At 42.9% G+C, this 19,530-nt stretch overlaps 1 protein-coding gene across 1 annotated transcript in view; it reads left to right on the plus strand.

Moving 5' to 3' along the window:
* RMDN3 (regulator of microtubule dynamics 3) overlaps positions 1 to 19,530 on the plus strand; it is a 71,692-nt gene that overhangs the window by 5,846 nt on the left and 46,316 nt on the right. Inside the window, exons 2-3 of the mRNA XM_019552039.1 lie at positions 2,301 to 2,496; positions 5,489 to 5,635. Of these exons, the coding sequence (XP_019407584.1) occupies positions 2,301 to 2,496; positions 5,489 to 5,635 (343 nt within the window). The remainder of the gene's footprint in view (positions 1 to 2,300; positions 2,497 to 5,488; positions 5,636 to 19,530) is intronic.

Here is a 19,530-nt window from a genome sequence, read left to right on the forward strand (position 1 = left end):
GATGGCAATTACTCTTATCTAACCTAAAAAAATGTGGGAGCCATGAAAGAAAGTGTGATTTAGTGTAACAAAGAGATAGTAAATTTGCAGAACAAAGAGAGAGTGATACCTTAGTACAAAGAGCCCTTGGTAGTTTTCCCTTCAATTTCCAACCCCCCTTCCCTCTCCCGTTAAGGAGACAAGGAGGGCTGGCAGCCGTGCTTATTCAGAGGACAACACTATTGATGGGAGCTAACAGCTATTGATAATGTATTTTTAATAATATTTCTAACACTTACATTTGGGGGGAGGAGGGAATATTATTTTTTACTAGGAGTAGAGATATTTGAGGTGAGAAATTACTGACATATGAAAAATGTTTTCACTGAAATCATAAAAAAAATTGAATTATATTTATTTATGGCTTTATTAACTTAAATTTCAGTGCTATATATCATTGCAGCAATGGAAAATATTTTGTAAGAACTGGAAAGTGAAATTTCCTGATCTAAATTTGTTGAATTAATGCTCAGGTTAATAGCATAAATGATGAGAAGCAAAGTAAATTTTTATCTTTTAGTTTTAGTATCAAAATAAGTTTTATTTAGAAGATCTCTTCATTTTTTTGTTCCTGTTCTAATCCTTGATGTTATTTTAACTTCTGAAATATGCATCATTTTTTTATTTGTTGTTTTTCTTGCATAAATGAAAGTGCTATTGCATACCTGTTTTTTCACTCATGAGTGATTGAAAAGTTAGTATATCATTATGGGCCAGATTTTTCTTGAAAAGTGTGCCTTATCGAACAACCTTAAGAATCTGGTTATTTAATTTAAAAGCCTAAGGAAATGCAGAGTACTATTGGAAATTTAAGTCTTTGTTTCTCGAGAAACCTGACTCTGGGAAAGGATGCATTTACACCAAAATAATCAGAACAGCTATAGTTTAAATAAAGTGGCTGGCATGATGGGGATAAACTAGGGGAAGTTGTGTGCAATCTGGTAGAATTACCCCTGAAAAAATGGGGTAGAACTTTCACCAGTCTACACTGTGCTCGGTGTTTTCCATCTCGGTCCATCTAGGTCTCTCCCTGCTAGTGGCAAGGCTTGTAGTAGCCACCTACTGCATGTTGCTACCTTAGGATAGCTACTTTTCAGTCTTCCTGATTGTAGTGTAATGTATATTATTCTACTAGACAAATGTAAATTCCATCAGGATATGTGATAGCTGGTCCCTATCTTTTGTCTCCTCATGTGATAGTCCATCTGTGTTCAGGTTCTTAATGATCTTATATATTTATTTTTTTTAAAAGAGAAATATTTTACTCAAGGCCTTTTTCTTGCAAAAATTATTATTAATTGAAGCAGTGATTATTTGTGTTTTTCTTAAGTCAATATTTACTACTGACTTTTAAGAAAACTCAGATAATTTTAAGTCTATGGCATGTAGGCAGTAAGTACTCTTTTTTTTTTTTTGTCTATGCTGCGGCTGTAAAAAAGTACACCATCCAACAGACAAGCTAACCTAGGTCATAAACATGCAGCTCTTGGCAATTTCTTAATTTAATAAACTGATATATATTAAAATACTAATGAATTGTCCATCAAGAATGACAGATGAATTCTGAATAACAAAAACAAAAAAAAGGTCATTGGCCTTGGCCTCCTGCTCCATCCATATTCTCTCCTCCCCACCCCTATCCCTGCCATCATGGCAGCGTGCCACCACTGCCACCTCCTGTCTGTAATGCTCTTGGAGCACTCTGATTGCTTGTTTCAGTAACCAGAGTGCTCCAAGACCATTATGGACGAATAGACAGACTAAGCCCTTAGTTATATTAGAATAGAATCCTGCATCACTTTTTGCAAGAATAGAGATTTTTTTTTTTGTCCTTGAACAGAATTAGTTTGCATACTTCACATCACCATTGTGTATTATTTTGGTGGGGTATTAGTTTTTCTTGCTTGTATTTCCATTCCTGAGTTGGTTATATTTCAGAAGCGAAGTGGAGTATGGATGTTAAGTATGAGATGGTGGAATTATGCCTATTTGTTTTATTACATGTACAAATAGTTTTGGTGCTGGTGTAATTTTTAAAGTTTTCCACTTTAAAAAATTAAAGCAAAGCAGGGAGAACTGTGTGTTTAAAAACAGGACTCATCCTCCTCAAACTGTAATGACTATTGGAGCAGTATACTTTTATATTATTTTATTTCCCTTTCCAGAAGTTTCCAGAAACAAGCATGTTCTAATGATGTTTCCTTTTTCTAAGCCTCGTCACTCTATCACCATTAATTAAATTTCTTTCTCCTATTTTTTAGTTCTGATTGGGACACAAGCCCCAGTGGAGGCTGGTGATGGTGTCGCATGCACATCTCTCTTAACACGCGTAGAGCAGGTGGAAGTGCTGAGCCGTCTAGACTTTGTACTGAAAAACATTGAAGAGCTGCGTCAAGAAGTGGAGGAACTGCGGAATAGCCTTCAGGGTTTAGCTAGTGAGATTGTTGGAGAAGTCAAGTAAGTACAGCGCCTACTTCTTCTCTCAGCAAAAATGGTTGGAAAACCTTTTCTCTCTCTGCCTTGAAAGAGTTTGAAGGTGAGGAGTCATAGATGGAATAATCTTATCTTTTCTATTTTCTCTAATAGAGGGATCAAGCTATGCATTTTTATAAATTAGAACCAAGGCCAAATTCTCATGTCTACCCTTTAGTATGGCAGTGCTCTAGAAAATAGATGAGGAATGCAAGCTGCTATTTTGTAAAATTTTGGGGTTGAGAGGAAGAGGAGGCATTACCAGCTAAGTGAAGTTAAACCTGAGTTATGTGCTTGAGTCCACTGTCCAGACCATCAGCATGCACATGCAGGGATACCTTCTCTTGGTTTAGTATAAGGGCTAAGGCTATTTAAATTAGAAAGAAAAGAGCTTGAGAGAGGGGTTGCTTGATATCAGCAAAATTTATCATTGGAAAACTGAACACTTTCATCCTTTTTATTCTGCTTGTAATACAAGAACAAGGGTGGGATTAGTGAAATTAAAAGCTTGAGGAAGTGTGGATCCAATACATGGAAATATTTATTTTCCACAGGTTGTTTACTTCCATGCATAAAATTCTAGCTCCTAATAGCAAAACTCCTTTTTAATTTATGAGACACAGAATTTCACTGTATACATTTATTCAAAAGATTGGTGGAACACTACCATATTGTTTGGATTGTAAGTCAGCATTATTTTGAGAGAACTATAAAAATCACAGTTGGCTTATACTTAAAGTTGATCTATAATTAGGACAATGTAGTGTTAATGTACAGAGCAGGTAACTTTGAGACGCATGTAAAGGCCAACAAGCATAGGGTCATCTGCTTAAATATATTTTAAGGGATCAATCTCAGTGCCAGTAACAGGGCTGACCACATGAAAAGCAAACCAAGGGCTTCCCTTTCCCTGGATCATTCCACCTCTTAGTGCTGATCAGCTGAACTCCAGAGCTTAAGGCTGCTGTGTCTGTCCATGTCATTTCAGGGAGTGCAGAAGAACTCCTAGGCCAAATGCATGACCTCCACTTAGCAGCTCATGAGCTATGCCCAGCTTTTTTTGCTTTGTACTCAGACTTTGTTGGACCTATCCCTTTGGCCTGGCTGGAGACATCCCATTCTCTTAATTCCATGTCCAAAAAGTCCTCAACGAGACAGACTGCTTCCTTAGGGTCTAGAACACAATATCAAAGTCCCACTCCTATGTGCCCACTGGCAATATCTGTCTGAACTGTTTGGCGGTCACCAGTTCCATGATTTTCATGGGCAAGTTGGATTCTGCATTCAGTAATTGAGTGCATAGGTCTTTAGGGTGCTGTGTCATAGCTCAGGGCCAAGAGTCCAGGGAAACAGTCTTAGCCCAGACTGGCATCTGTAAACCAGACAAGAAATTGTCTTGACATAATAGAAGCACAAGAAGAATAGCAAGAGGCTAATGTGGCTACACAAGAAGCTTCTAAAATGCCTCAAATGCAAAAGAAAAGCATACAGGCAATGAAAAAATTGTCTGGTCACCAAGGAAGTATATTAGGAAACAGCAAGGTTTGAGTGGGACAAAATCAGGAAAGCAAAGATAAAGAAAGAGCTGCATCTGGCAAAGGAGGTTAAAGTCAACAAGATGAGGTTCTATATGTATTTTGGCCAGAAAAAAAAGACCAAGGAAGCTGTGCATTTACTATTAGCAAGCTAGGGGAAACTCCTAGCAGAAAGTACAAAGAGGGCAGAGTTACTCAACAGGTACTTTGCTCAGTCCTCTCAAAAAATTAAGTTAGTCAGACATCTATTAAGGTTTAGTTAGATAAGGAAGGGAGAAAGCTAAGACTGGAGATAACAAAAGAGAGGATCAGACCTTTTTTTTTTTTATATTTATGGATGTAATACAGGGTCATCTGCTCTTACAGTTGTGGCAGCCTCAGCTTACGTGAAGAAGTGCCATGATGGCCAAGTATCTCAGATTGCCACCAGGGATCTCTCTGGTCTGCATCCCTGGAGCACAGAAACCCTTAGACTTTTGCCCACTTCAGGTTTTTTTAGACCTCTGTCTCTACTGTATGGAGCAGTGAAGCCTTTGGTCTCCAGCTCAGGGGTGCGTCTACTGGAACTACAGAGCCAAGAAACAGCCCATGAGGTGAAATGGCAGGAAACTGCATAGCATTACAATTAAAATGGGTTTTTAAATCCATGCCTCACCACCTTTACAGGGAACTACACATTTATTTGGAAGTCTGTTGATACTGCAGGTTTCTAGCACTAAATTAAAAAATATGACTGAATTTAAATGTAAAGTATTTAAAACTACAGGAAGTATCATGTAATACAGGAAGTATCTTGTAATGAGTATCCTTGTAATAAGGACAGATCTGTAAGTAGTGTCCATTTAAATATGGATTTGGGCACATACATTTGGAGCAGTTACAAAAGGGCAGCAGCTGTCACATTCTAACTGTTACTATGGGCAAGCTGGGAATGATGTAAATATAGCAAAACCACTCCAATTTAGAGGTTAATTTTATAACTTAACTTGAAGTTGGAGTATTTAGTATTGGTGCTTGTTTTAGCAAAATGCTCAGTTAGATCGATTCAATTAGTCTATACATTTTTAGCTCTTTTTTTTTTTCCTGTCAGTCATTTTCTGTTGCCTTGAGTAGAGAGGGTTTTCAGCTGTGAATGTAATATACTTTTGCACTTTGAAATGTTTTAGCATCCTCTTATCTTCCTTCAACTACAAGGCAGAAGAAATGGCTATCAAATCGCCTAGTGTGAAGGTTGTTTTTGTTTTTTTATCATAGCGAAGCACATGGTATTGTAAACTGTGCCACTTTGTGTGACTGGAGTAACAAACAGAAGCACTTCAGGACCTGAATGATAGTTATTTTTGTGTGGAGTGGATGTAAAAGAGCATAGCAGGGAGACGAAGACATGAAATAAAATAATGGACACTCCCATCATCATCACTCTTAATTTTTCTGCCTTATAGGTCCCATCTGGAGGAAGCCCAGAAAGTAACTCGGAGGAAGCGATATGTTTTTTCTAGAGAAAGGAGTGATTCTACAGGCTCCAGTTCTATTTATTTCACAGCCAGTTCGGGAGCAATCAATACAGATGATGCTGAAAGTGAAGGAGGGTAAGCAAAATGCCCATTAAGAACTCTGTCATGTCCTGAAGCTTAGAGCACTTATACCACTTTGTCCCCTAACTTGATGGAGAAAGTTTTAAATAGTTATGTTAATTCCTTCCATTGTATTTGGTTTAATTGCATGAAAACTATTTTCCATGTTTGTTTACGTGGGGATTTCTTTTTCCACTTAAAAGTTTTAGGTAATACATCTGCCTTTGAGACTTCCTACTAATTTCTGTGGGTTTTGCAACCATGTCTAACTTTAAAAACAAACCAAAAACAAATCTTCCCAGTTGTTGCTGGAAAAGGGGAAATCTTTACGAAGGAGGATCCGGGGAACTACAGACCAGTCAGCCTCACTTCAGTCCCTGGAAAAATCATGGAGCAGGTCCTCAAGATATCCATTTCTAAGCACTTGTAGGAGAAAAAGGTAATTAGGAACAGTCAGCATGGATTCACCAAGGGCAAGTCATGCCTAACCAACCTGATTGCCTTCTGTGATGACATGAATGCCTCTGTGGATGCAGGAAGAGCAGTGAACATGATATACCTTGACTTTAGCAAGACTTTTGATACAGTTTCCTGCAACATTCTCACAGGCAAACTAAGGAAATATGGATTGGATGAATGGACTGTAAGATGGATAGAAAACTGGCTGGATCATTGGGCTCAGAGGGTAGTAATCAATGCCTCAATGTCTAGTTAGTAGCTGGTATCAAGTGGGGTGCCCCAGAGGTTGGTCCTGTGGTCAGTTTTGTTCAATATCTTCATCAACAACCTGGAAGAGGGGAGGGAGTGTGTCCTCAGGGAATTTGCAGATGACACCCAGCTGTGGGGAGTAATACATGTAATGGAGTGTAGGGCTAGGATTCAACGAAACCTTGACAAATTGGAGGATTGGACTAAAAGAAATCTCATGAGGTTCAGTAAGGACAAGTACAAAGTTTTGCACTTAGGACGGAACAGGTGTGGACCAACTGGCTAAGCAGTAGCTCTGCAGAAAAGGACCTGGGGTTACAGTGGACAGTAAGCTGAATATGAGCCAGCAGTGTGCCCTTGTTACAAAGAAAGTTAACGACTTACTGGCCTGCATTACTAGAAGCATTGCCAGCAGATTGAGGGAAGTGATTCTTCCCTCCTTTTTGGCACTGGTGAAGCTGCATGTGGAGTATTGTGTTCAGTTTTGGGCTCCCCACTACAGAAAGGATGTGGACAAATTGGAGAGAGTCCAGCAGAGGGCAGTGAAAATGGTTAGGGAGCTAGGACACATGACTTATAAGAAGAGACTGAGAGAACTAGGTGTATTTAGTCTAGAGAAAACAAGACTGAGAGGGGATTTAATAGCACTTTAACAGACTTCAGCTACCTCCAGAGTGGTTCCAAAGAGGATGCAGCTAGACTCTTTTCAGTGGTGGCTGATGACTGAAGTGTCATCTCGACTGGACCTACACACATGATCTATATGACCAAACTGAAATAACAGTACATCTTGCACAAAAATGCAAGGTGGTGGCTGGGACCATGCACAGTAGAGCAATCCCAATTGATTTCATTCTCTGTGCTAGATTATGCTAAATCATTGTTCTAATTCTTATATAATAAAGGACTTTGTCTGTCTGTCTGTCAGTCCATAATGCTCTTGGAGCACTCTGATTGGTTGTTTCAGTAACCAGTCAGAGTGCTCCAAGAGTGTTATGGACAGGAGGCAGTGGCACAGCAGAGCATCACTGTGACAGCAGGGATGGAGGGAAGAGAGCCGGGGGAGGGGAGGAGACCAGCACCCCGCCCCCCCACAACTCCCCAGACCTGCTTCTGCCCCATACTCTCCACCCTGAGCCTCTGCTCCCCCAGCTGCCAAGGCTAGGGGGCCAGGGACCCAGGTCCACAGCTGATGCAACAGAGTGAAGCCTGGCTCCTGCCCCCCCACCCCCTCCCCACCTGCTGTGGGGGTGGGACTGCTCCCTGCCACCCTGCCACGGTGCACACTCCTGGGGGGCAGGGGGACCTGTGCCCCCCAGAACTGTGCATGAGGCAGGGGCTGTGTGCTGCCTGCTTCAGGCTCTCACCCTGCTGTCCTCCCCCAGGGCCTCCACAGCCCAGCATGTGTGACCTAGCACTACAAAGAACATTGGTGCTGCACAGGAAAGCTGCCTGCTGCTACAAACTCCCTGCTACCCTTGTGACGCATCCCCTGCCTGTGTGGCTGCAGTGGGGGCAGTGGTATGGAGTTGCGTGCAGAGAATGTGGCAGCGCAGAGCTTGGGGTAGCCTGCCCAACCCTGCACACAGATCTAAGGGGCATGGGTCCCTTTTGCCCCCTACCGGGGTGCATGTAGCAGTTTCAGTTAGTATCTAGTGAAGGCCGATGCCTCGGGTCAGGAGGAGGAATTGACAAGTCTTTCTTTTCTGCTTTATTTCAAAAAGATTCAGTACTTTATGGAGTGTGCAGAAAGATTCCTGACCACACAATGCTGATACTGTTTTCTTATTTAGAGTCAAATCATGTAAAAATTGGAACTGTACCTCTGAAATATTTTGCATTTCAGAGTTTTGATTTTTTGATGGATTTCATACAGTTAGTTGCTGGTTGCATTCTAACAGAGTTACTTATGTCTTCTGATAGCAGATAGACTGGCAAAGTTTGTGTCATTATATGGAGGAAGAAAATTGAAGGTTCCTACCTATCTTTACAATCTTTACAATGCACAACTTTCAAGCTGGTAATGCAACTCTTCCAGGTTCCCTTCCTTTTTTAAGAGTAATTTAATCTCATCAGTGAATACCAATTCATGTACTTCAAAAGCGATTAAAATACATATATTATGATTTTGTTTTAAAGAAGCAAAATGGATTTTTAAATTTTAATTTAATAGTGTTTTGTGATTTAGATTGTGCTATCTTGTGACTCCAGTGCCTATTCTGCAAAAGTGCCAGATCTGTTTGGATTTTCTGACTTTGGCAAAACAGAGGACATAACTGTCTCCGAAGAGACAGTGAGGAATTTATTGAAAAAACAAAGAAAAAGAAACTGCCCAAAGAGAACAGAGAATCATTTATAGCAGGGGTGCTCAACCCCTGGCCTGCAGGCCAGATTTGGCCCACAGAGTCATGGTATCTTGCCCATAGTGTTCCCCATGGGTTAGGAAATTTGGCAGCAGTGGAACAGTAACGGCTAATACTTCCACAGCTCCCTTGCTGCCAAATCTCCAAGCCTTGCACAGCCAGTGGGGCCCAAGCTGTAGCTATGTGAGCCTGACAGTGCCCACCCTGCACAATGGATCAGGCCCATTAGCTGGATCCACCCTAAAGATGGATATGCGCCACCTGTCTGGCCTGCAAGGTGAAAAGGTTAGGCACTTCTGATTTTTAAGACATGGAAATGATTGAGATGGTTTCAGCTGTAGGTATGTGACCATTTTACAACTTACCCTTCCAGTCTCATTCTGACTATAATAGTTGTGTCTAACTGTAAGCTCCTGATTGATTTGGTGAATCACTTGTATAGACTATTGGGGGGAGTTTAGGTGATTAAGGTTTTATTAATAGTTCTTTGGGTTTGGTCATCCTTCTAGTAAGTGACACTTCTAACTGTTTTGTGCATATAGTAGATCTGGCCTAATCTCAACCAGGATGCAGGTTGCTGTGAGATCTTTCTAGGAGTGCCACATAATATTAGCACTGTTAGGTATGCAAATACTTGCATGTGATTCACAGAGAGAAACCCAGAGATTTCAAATAGGAATCCATAGTGTCAAAAACTTTCTAAGCTTCTAAGGGCTTTATGAGTTATTTGCAAAAGAAGAAATGCTTTATTATTTTTTTCCATTGTCAAAAAAAAAAAGGAAGTGACAGCTAAGAGTTGGCATTTTCCAAGGGGTACCTTGAGTCTAAAAAGGTTGAGAATCACTAATGCAAGCTGCATTCCTGATGTTTTAGCCCAGGGGCAGTCAGAATACCCACCAACAAATTGTACCGTGCCCAACCCTTCTGCCCACAAGGGTGGGAGCAAAGTGCCCATATACACCCCCCTCCCAATATATCCTGTTGCGCCATGCTCCCACCCTCATGGGCAGAAGGACCCAGCCCAGCCAGCAGCAGCTTCCAGGCAGGGCTGCTGTTGCCCCTGGGGGACCTGCTTGGCTTCCCCGGAGTAGCAGGTAGGGAAGTGGCTGGGGGAGCTGCAGCTGGGCAGAAGCACAGAGCATGGAGCTGGGGCTGGTGGCAGTGCAGAGCCTGCACCCAGGGAGGCAGGGGGATCGTGGAGCATAGCTGGGCAGGGTGTGGGTGTGAGGGAATGTAGGGCAGTGTGGGGACCCCCCACACCCCCCCCCACATATTACACAGCCCCCTCTGCTGGCAGCAGCAGTAGGCAGGGGTGCTTGGGGCTCCACCCAGGCGCTGGTGCCCAGTGATCTGTAACTCTGGCCATTGCTGTATGTGGGGTCGAGGAGCACAGCTTGCCTGGCCCGCCTCTATCACTGGGGCTTCATGTGGCATGCCTACAGCTCCTGCATTCATGTGGCATCTGGAGAAGTCCCATGCTGGAGCTGGCTGCCTTCTCTGCCCCCTGCTGCACAGGTCCTGGGATTCCACCAGAGGTGGAGGGGAGCCCCAGCCCCTGCTTCCCCACAGAGTCCCAGGACCTGCAGGGCAGGGGGCAGGGAAGGCAGCCAGCTCCAGCACAGGGCTTCTCCCAATGCCGCCCAAATGTGGGAGCTGTGGGCATGCTGCATGGAGCCCTCATGATAGAGGTGGGCCAGGCAAACTGCACTCGCCCCCCACTTGCAGTGCTGGCTGGAGTTGCACACTGCCGGGCTCCAGCACCTGCACCCTTGCCTGCTGCTGTACCCAGCAGCAGAAGCTGCGCGCCATGTGGAGGAGTGTGTGGAGGGTCCCCATGCCCCCTACCTTCCCCCATACTTGACACCCTGCCCCCACACCCCCCCATATACACTCTCCCAACATGTCCTATGCCTCCCCCCACATACAATACACAAGAGTAAGACTTTATTTCTAGGTTATTATGCAATACCCTCTACACACACACAAATCATGACAAATATCTTTTGTCATAAAATTAAAATATGTTATAGTAGGTGGTTAAATTTTAGTGTATGATTTTGTTTTTTTCTGGTTCCAAGATGGCAGCCCTCCCCTCCAAAAAGGAGTATTTTCGGGGGCCAAGGGTAAGGACTTCCGGTAGCAAAGGTTGGGGGTTAAGGGTGGGACTTCTGGTCCCAATTTGGTGACCAGGGGACAGAGCAACTGTGAAGGGGTGAGGCTATCCATGCAGTCCTCAACAGCTCACCAAAACTCATTAAGTGGCCTTCCAGCCAAAATAATTGCCAGCCTCTGTTTTAGCCCCATCCTGCCCATTGGCTAATTACTAATGTACCTTTTTGATCATTTTTACCTGTAGCCTCTTGATCAAGGGCTTGTGAGAGAAGGTTTTAAATGAATCTTTCTATGCTTACTCAGTTTAGTTGACCCAGTGCAGACAGTGAAGTGCTGTTTCCATATCTTGTAATGTCTAGTTCTTTCTACTGCTGAGAGATTTACTGAACAGCTTGCTTATCTTCTGTAATAGATTTTATGCAGTGCTTGTAATTTCATCCAGCCTAATTTCATATATCTGGTTTTTCTGAAGAATTAAAGGTTGTGTCTGTTTGCAAGCCACAAATTGTTTACCCAAACATTTGAGACAAATTACCATTGATTGTAGGGTCTAATTCATATCCTATTTGGAAGGAAAATGCAATTACATTTGTGTAAAAATGACACTTGCAGGGACAGTCAGGTTAAGTAATACATCATTTTAAAAATTGTCCTTCTCTAACTTACTGTTAATCCTCTAATATAATTAAAATTGAGATGGGAAAGATGTTTACAAATTCCCTTATAGATGCATATGTACAGTATTTAGTTTGGCTTGTGAAAAGGCACTTAAACACGAAAGAGCATGCTTCTCCTTAATGGAAATATTTATGTTTACATATTTGTGTCTTTTTGTTTTTAACAAAGATTTCAGTTTTATATAACTTTTGTCATTTTGGCTTGATAGTATCTCTAGAGATGACCCAAGTATAAGGTCTTTTTAACATTCCAAATCATTAACTAAATTTGTGTAGACTTAAACAGTTTACAACTCTACAACTAAGTAATTTCTCATACTTACATGTTTATACAGTTATACTATTAGAGGCCTCTTTTCCCTAAAAACAGTAACTTAGAGTAAGAGGGTAGAGGAGGAGGTCTTTGGTAGTAACACACAGGAAGAGAAAAATAGCATCATCTTGACTACAAATGAGTTTTTTCAAAAGTCCAAACAAAAAAACAAGTGACAGTTAAGAGCTGACATTTTCCAGCTGACAGCTTTGGTTGTCAGGCATTTTGGGTACTATTTTATATGTGCATTTTACCCCCGTTCTTCCTGTTACATTAATTGATAACCATATAGTTCACATTTGCCAGGAGACATCTTTTTGCTTAGAACAGTGTCTAGAGTAAGATTGTGTTTGTATGTTGTGTGTCGGAAAAGCTGTGTTTTCCCTGCAGAAGCTGGAATAAATGGAGCAGGGTAGAGTATGCAGATCTTGCTGGGTTTTTTTCTTGCTATTTTAGAGGTGAGGCATCATCAGGAGCAGATGGGGGGGCGTGGTAGTACAGTTGCCCCCTCTCTTTGGCTGTGTGCTGCATGTGCAGTGAGCTCCTGCCAGAGCTCTGCATATCTAATTACCTCTGAGCTCATCAGCTGATTAGTGCAGGCTCTGGCCAGAGCGCTGCTTTTACACAGCTCTGGAGCCAGGCGGTAAGCACAACCACTGTTAGCCCTCCTTTCCTTTTGCTTCTCCCTTTCCCCCTGTTTGCTAAATTCAGCAGTGGGGGAATAGAAGAGCAAACAACAGCAGTTACCCTCTGGGCTCTGGCCAGAGCTTGTGCCAACCAGCTGGTGAGTTTAGAGCTTGTGGTACATGTGCAGCTCAGACGGGAGCTGCAGTGATGTGCCATGAGCTCAGAGAGCTTACTGGCATCTAGGATGGTGGCAAGTGGTTGTGGCCACCCTGCCTTTGGCTGTGGCGCATATGCAGTGAGATCGCTGAGGCCACGCCTCTTCTTTCCATGATCCTGGATCCTCCTATGAGCATCTTCAGCTGTTGCAGAGAAGATCCAAATTTAGGGTTGATTTTTGTCAAGCAGCATGCTTTCCGGTTCACGCTACCAAAATTAATTCCAAAAAAGGCATTGACGTGGTTGGGGTGATCTCACCCAGTTTACGGGACCACATTATTATTCAGTTGAAATATTTTGGAGACATTAAAAAACATTTGGCTAAAAAGGCAGTTACTGAGCAGGTGATTCATATGAGGATCCTAACAGATTCTGGTAAGAGGAAGATTCAGAGCTAAGGAATTTGTTTTAAAGAGGCTGTTCTCTGAGTAACTGATTCTGAGAAAAATTCTTGTGTTAATGAAGTTTTTCTTTATGATAAACCAAATTAAGTTGAATCTTTATTGTCACGAATTACTGTCCTGACATCTTGTTAAAGGTGAACGTGGCTGCCCCAAAGGCCAGGTAGCACACTGGATAGTGGCTTTTTGTGACTATCAATGTGCTGTTGAAGAGATATTTCCCAGTAAAGTTGCTTATGAAACAGCAGCAAGCCCAGTATTTCCAGGTAACAGACTTAAAAAAAAAAGGAAGCCTCTTATTAAAGTGCTTTCCTCATTGGGTAATATCAGCAACAGAATTAAAGCTGCAGGCTAGGAGGGAAATCAGCATGAACTTGCAGCATGAGTGTTGGACTTACTCTTGCCTCTCTCGGGTGGCTTTAAATTACTAGTAAGTGTTCAATTGCTCGGTCTTTGGGAGAGGGTATGGAACTGGTGTGTTGACATGTTTTCGCAGGTGGGTATATTTGAGAGCATTCAGCACAAAATAAATATAGCTTTGTCCAGTGGTTTAGAAAGAGAGACAAGATTCAACTTGTGAACTTAAGAATTTCCATAGCAACAACGCACTGGCCTTTGGCTGCTTTACCGCTCCATCCAGGAAGAGCACAGCCGATCTGCAAGTACTTCCTCAGCCTGACAAAGGGTGTTTGTGCCCGAAAGCTTGCTAAGACAGATTTTTCCAACTATTTGAGTTGGTCTAATAAAAAGTATCAGATTTACCCAAAGAACCTTGTCTGCCATAGCAACAAAATCCTTTCAGTTGGCTAATCTACTTTTTCAAGCTCTCTAAGTATGTCCCTTCATTTGTATTAGAAGTGAAGGCAATATTTGCAACTAGTTTTCAATTATAAATTTAGTTTTCAGCCCGTCTTGGAAAACCAAGAAAAATTGTGTAGCCTCAAAATTTGTAGTATAGCTCTAGAGTAGGGGTGTCATACATGGCCTGTTGGCCAGATCCAGCCTACAAAGCTGTTCTCTCTAGCCCACTGGGCTACTGCCAGGTAAGTGGGAGTCAGAGACTGTGGTTGGGGGACAGCAGCCTACCATGGACTGTGGGCACTTGGGCCCCTGTGTAGATGGCGATTTGTGGCAGGGTGAGCAAGAGGTGACATAACTCCAGTCATGCTGTGGCCACTTGAGCTTTTGCCACCACCCCTCATTTGTCTGCTGTATCCCTGCTGCTCCAGTATGCTCTACGCTGGGGCCATATTCACCATCTACCTCAGGCCATTGCTGGCTCATGACAATTCCCATGGTTTGGATCCAGCCCAGGCCATGAGGCAAGTCTGATACCCTGATCTAGAGCTAAAATGCTCATTAAATTTGGTACCTTAAGTAACTGAAGTATAATTTTAATTGACTGGCTTTGCTTTTGTAATACCCTTCCATGACTGCTGGAGTCTCAAACTTTAATCGTTTTGACCAAGAAGGAAATAAGTGACTTCTTAACAGTTTAAGCTCAATGTATAATTTGAAAGTAAAGATTTTTTTTCTTTTTAAGCTATAGGGTGGGTCACATGAAGTGGCAATTATGACTTGTTGAGATCTTTCAGCAGAGCATGAGGACACAGACAGGAACGTCCCCCTCTACCTTTGGTCCCACCATTACTTTTGGTGATGCCAAATCTCATGATTGTATTGTGAGGCTGATCATCATGGATCCTGGTTTTCCCTGATAAAAAATGCCAAATTCTCTGCTAAAAAATCCCTGATGCCTGCCCCCACTCTCCCTGCTGCGGACTTGGGTGGGCTGACTCCTTGCCACTGCATGCAGTCCTGGGTGGGAGTGGGGGGACCATGCCTCCCATAGCTGTATACAGGGCAAGCACAGGCTGCGCTCAAGCTGATGCCCTGCTTCCGTGGCCTCTGGAGCCCGGCAGGCATGACCTGGGACAGTGGGGCCATGCTGGGATCTACTTGCCCCTCTTCCCCTGCCCCACTGCCTCGGCAACACGCATCCTGTGCACGAGGGTGCAGTGAAGGCAGTGGTGTGGGGCTGTGCTCCTCAAAGCAGCAGCAGGCACTGGAAGCGCATCACCAGGGGAGGGAGGGAGGGAGCAGCAGCGAGGAAATCCCCATGTGGCCCCACTGTCCCCAGCTGTGCCTGCTCATGCCCACTAGGTTCCGGAGGCCCCAGGGTAGGGAAGCAGGGCAGGAGCCTGCAGCCTGCATCTGCCCCGGGTACAGATCTGTGGAGTCCAGGTCCACCTCACCCACCTGGGAGTGTGCATGGCAGTGGGGAGCCAGCCCACCCCCTCCCCCAGATGAGACACTCATAGCCCCATCCTGCTCCCTGCTGGGGCCCTGCAGCTAAGCATTGCAGCCCTGGGCCCCAAGCCCAGCCAGGCTGGGCAATAGCCTCAGCTCTGCCCAGCTCCCTCTCCCTACCGCTTACCTACTGGAGCTGTTCTTCAGGCTGCCTGGGGCCATGTGCATGTGGCACCCCCTGTCTCTCTGCCTTCTTCCCACTCCCTCCCAGCTCCCTGCAGGCTGGAACTCTGCCACCCTGCAGGGAGCTTATTGCAAAATGGCAAAATCTGCGGGGTTCTCTTGTAAAATGAGAAATCCGCATTTGCCTCTGGTAAAATCCACGGTTTACACTGTTTTTCCATGGGAAACGGAAAACCCAGATCCCTGCTTATCCTATTTTATGATATTTCTTAAAGCCTCAAGCTCTTGGAATCATTCTAATATTACAAAAGCCTATGTCTGTCTGTCTGTCCGTAATGCTTTATTTGCACTCTGATTGGCTGACAGAAATGGCCAATCAGAGTGCTCTAAGCATGGAGGAGCAGTGCCATGATTCCAAAGCTGTGCCAAAGAGCGGATAGGGGGTGGAGGCAAGAGGCAAAACAGCGGCAGCATGGGGTGTTAGGTGGCAGCACTCCATTGCTGCTTTAGTGAGTTTCTAGCTATCTTAGTCTCAGAAAATATGAACCCAGGCTTAAACCTGGATTAGTTGTTATATTTGACATAATCATCTTGTGATTTTGATTAACGTAATTCTCAGGATTGGCAATACTTGATGTTTGCACAGCCAATTTTCAGCTTCTGTCTAGCTCCTATTTCCTGTGAGCTTTTTGACATCTTTGGGAAAGGAGCCCTGCTGCTTAATATTGTAAGGGATTGGCTAGTAAAAGTGTGTGCAAGAGAGTACAGTGAGTTGGAAGAATAAGATGACGGATATTCTTGATGCTAGTAGTCTACAACTTTTCAGAGCCACAGGTCAGAACAACCCAGCTTAGGTCTTGAGGCAGGCCAGCGTTCTGCTGCAGCTGTGCCCACCACTGCCATGGTGGGAGCAGAGATTCTTCCAGGCCATGCTTATCCCTACCCCCATGCTGAATGGTAATAGCATCTTACCAACCAGACCTGGAAGAGATCCTTGCCACTCAGCCTTGGCAGGTGCACAGGGTAAGCCTCTGTCACCAACGTGCCACCAAATTCAGTGAACCTCAGGGCTGTATGTTGGTGATCCCTACTCTGTGCTACCTGTCTGTAAATCAGGTTGAAGCATCTGGAAGCTGGGTTCTGAGTCACTGCTGCTGTCTAATTTTCTTGTTTGTCAGAATATATTTAGATAATGCGGCTCAGCTCTATGTCAGTAATTTAAAACATTACAGGGAGATTTAAGAGTCACTGTGGTGAATTAGTGGATGGTGGATGGACCCTGGCCTGATATAAAGCAGTTTTGTTATGTGAAACTGAAGTTGTATTTCACTGTCCTGAACAGCCATGTATAGCAGCCACCTGGCAACCAAATCAAAATATTCTGTGCTATCACACAACATTACCTTTGGAAATGTAGACAATGTATTTCTTCCTATAGAAAATCAGTATGGGAAAAACTTATTTTGGAAAAGGCAACCTAGATATGTAGGGGTACTTGGGAGGGAGAAAGTTATCCTCAAAAGATAAAAATTAATTGGCATCTTTGTTTTGACAACTACTTTCTTTTGCCTTTTAATTAAATCCTATAAATCTCCTTCTCCTCCTCATTATAAGCCAAACACATTATAAGCCATCCTCACATTTCATTTCCAAATGACTCAAATTGTTCCATATCGTGAGCAGCAAGAAGTATTGTGGTATAGAAGTTAATTTCCTTATGTGTCTCTGGCATTGTGAAGGTCCAACAGACTCCTCTGCCCCATTTTCTTTTTCCTTGTGATTTTTAGCACCAAATAGCGTGCACTTTTTGTTGTCCATTCAGGAAATGTGCCAGCCAAGGACTTTGACATATTAAGGCATTTAAGAACTTCCCATCTTCCTAAATTTGAGAAAATCAGGATAACATCTAAACCTGTGGATCCTTTTAAATACGTTTGCTTTTATAAAGTTATTCAGTTTTGCTTGCTTCTCTTTTTTTTAAACTGGCAGCATCTCAGATGAGCCATGTCAAAGTGAGTTTGAATGCAGAGGGGAAAAAACATGCACACAAGCCCTGCATTGAGTGGTGTCCATCTTTTCTTTAAAAGGAAGGAAGAAATGGGGTTTTTAAAGTGGTGAACTTCTTCAGATCTTACTTTTCTGTGGCAAGATTACTTTTTTTTAGATCCTTTAGAATGAAAATGACTTTTTCTCCTTAAATATAAAAATAGTTTCAGGTACTGTTAAACTGTTGCTTAGGAGGAGCACACTTGCTGTTTGGTAGCCCACAAAACACTGCACTGGTGCACAGTAAATTGAAACTGCAAAGGGGATTTGGGGAGGTTAAATGTAGCCACTCAAATTGAGTTTAACTGAGGAATCAAAGTTTAGTACCATATACTCATTAAGGAATGTCTTATGACTATTTCATAGGAAGTGGTAAGGACATTAGATTTTACAACTCATTCAAAATATGGGAACACCATAGTAATCTATCACTATGTTGATGGATTACAGTACCTACCTGTGGAATTAAATGGAATAATGCTACCTACTGAATCTTCAGCATGATTTCTGTACCACCTCTCTTCCATCAACATAGTGGCAATATACTGCTTTAGTTTGAGATTTGATACGATCATACCACATGGTGGTGCCTCAGGGTGGGGATCTGTGCTAACCCTTCTCTTCAGATGCCTTTCTCTTTAGAATACAGTTGAATCCCTGATGACTTCAGACAATTATTACTTTGGTAGCCAAGAATCATTCTTCTCACCTTTGTTTAACCCAGTTCACTGCGACTGCTATCTTAGACATAGACCTTGGCACATGCTTTGTCTACTGGTTTGATAACTTCACATAGGGAACACTACAGCTACCTCTAGAGAACACTGGACGTCTCAGCTAGTGCAGAATGTCATGACAATTTAACATGCCCAACTGTAGGGAGTGCATAACAGCAGTTCTCCAGGGGCTTCCCTTTTGCACAGATATTAAGCTTTTAAAGTTTTATTGTTGTTTGGGTTCTAGTTACAGAGACTGCTTATCTTCCTGTTCACTACTCCAACAATTGCAGTCAGGATCTGGAATGAAAAGTTTAAAGGAATTGGGGTAGGATATTGGAGATTGTTTCCCTTACTGTTTGAGCAAACCCTGAATTTAAAATGGTTCTTTCTGAAATTGTTAGGGCTAACTTTATTTCCCATCCTTAGTTAAGAGCTTCCATCTGAGTTTGAAAGAGGACAAGTTAGGTCAAACTTAAAACCTAAAGTTAGACTTGTAAACCTATCTAAATAATCCTCCTGGTTTTGGTGGGTGCTGATAAGTACTTAGCAGTTTCCAAAATCAGGTCACTTATTCAGACACTTGAACATAATTTAACGAGCTTAATTTAAGACAGGCTTTGGAAAAAAATTTTGTCTGAGCTTTATTTTGCTTTGTATAACCTGACCATTTTAATAGCTAAGAATTGCATATTGTTATATAAATATTGTATCTTTATATTGCTCATCTGCTACTTGGCTTTTTCTGGAAAATGTTGAATATTCCCTTTACCTCAGAAACTATCTATCACAAAAGGCTGACATGGATGAAGAAATCCAACTTCCTGTCAAATGTAAGTGCAGCCTTCAGATGTCTAAGGAAATGGGTGTTTGAAGATATCAACATCAGATTTGAAACCCAGCTCATGGCTTAACAAGCAGTCATGATCCCTACCTTACTGTATAGAGCTGAGATGTGGACAATGTACAGGAGACCCCCTCAAGTTGCTGGAGAAATACCATCAACGCTGCCTGCAGAAGATCCTTCAAATCTAGTGGGAAGACGAATACACCAACATCGGTGTCCTCTCAGCAAATGCCATGAGCATTGAGGCAATAATCATTCAACATCAACTTCACTGGGATGGCCGCGTCATCCAGATACCTGACTCCAGACTCCAAAGCAAGTTTTATTCTCCCAGGTTAGTTGAGGCATAAGCTTAGGAGGACAGAGAAAACGCTTCAAGGATGTCCTCAAGGCCCACTTGAAAAAATGCAACTTTTATATCAGCTCATGGGAGACTATCACCCAGGGGCAT

The sequence above is a fragment of the Crocodylus porosus genome, unplaced genomic scaffold, assembly GCF_001723895.1.
Source record: "Crocodylus porosus isolate Cpor-Errol unplaced genomic scaffold, CroPor_comp1, whole genome shotgun sequence".
Taxonomy (NCBI): Eukaryota; Metazoa; Chordata; order Crocodylia; family Crocodylidae; genus Crocodylus; species Crocodylus porosus.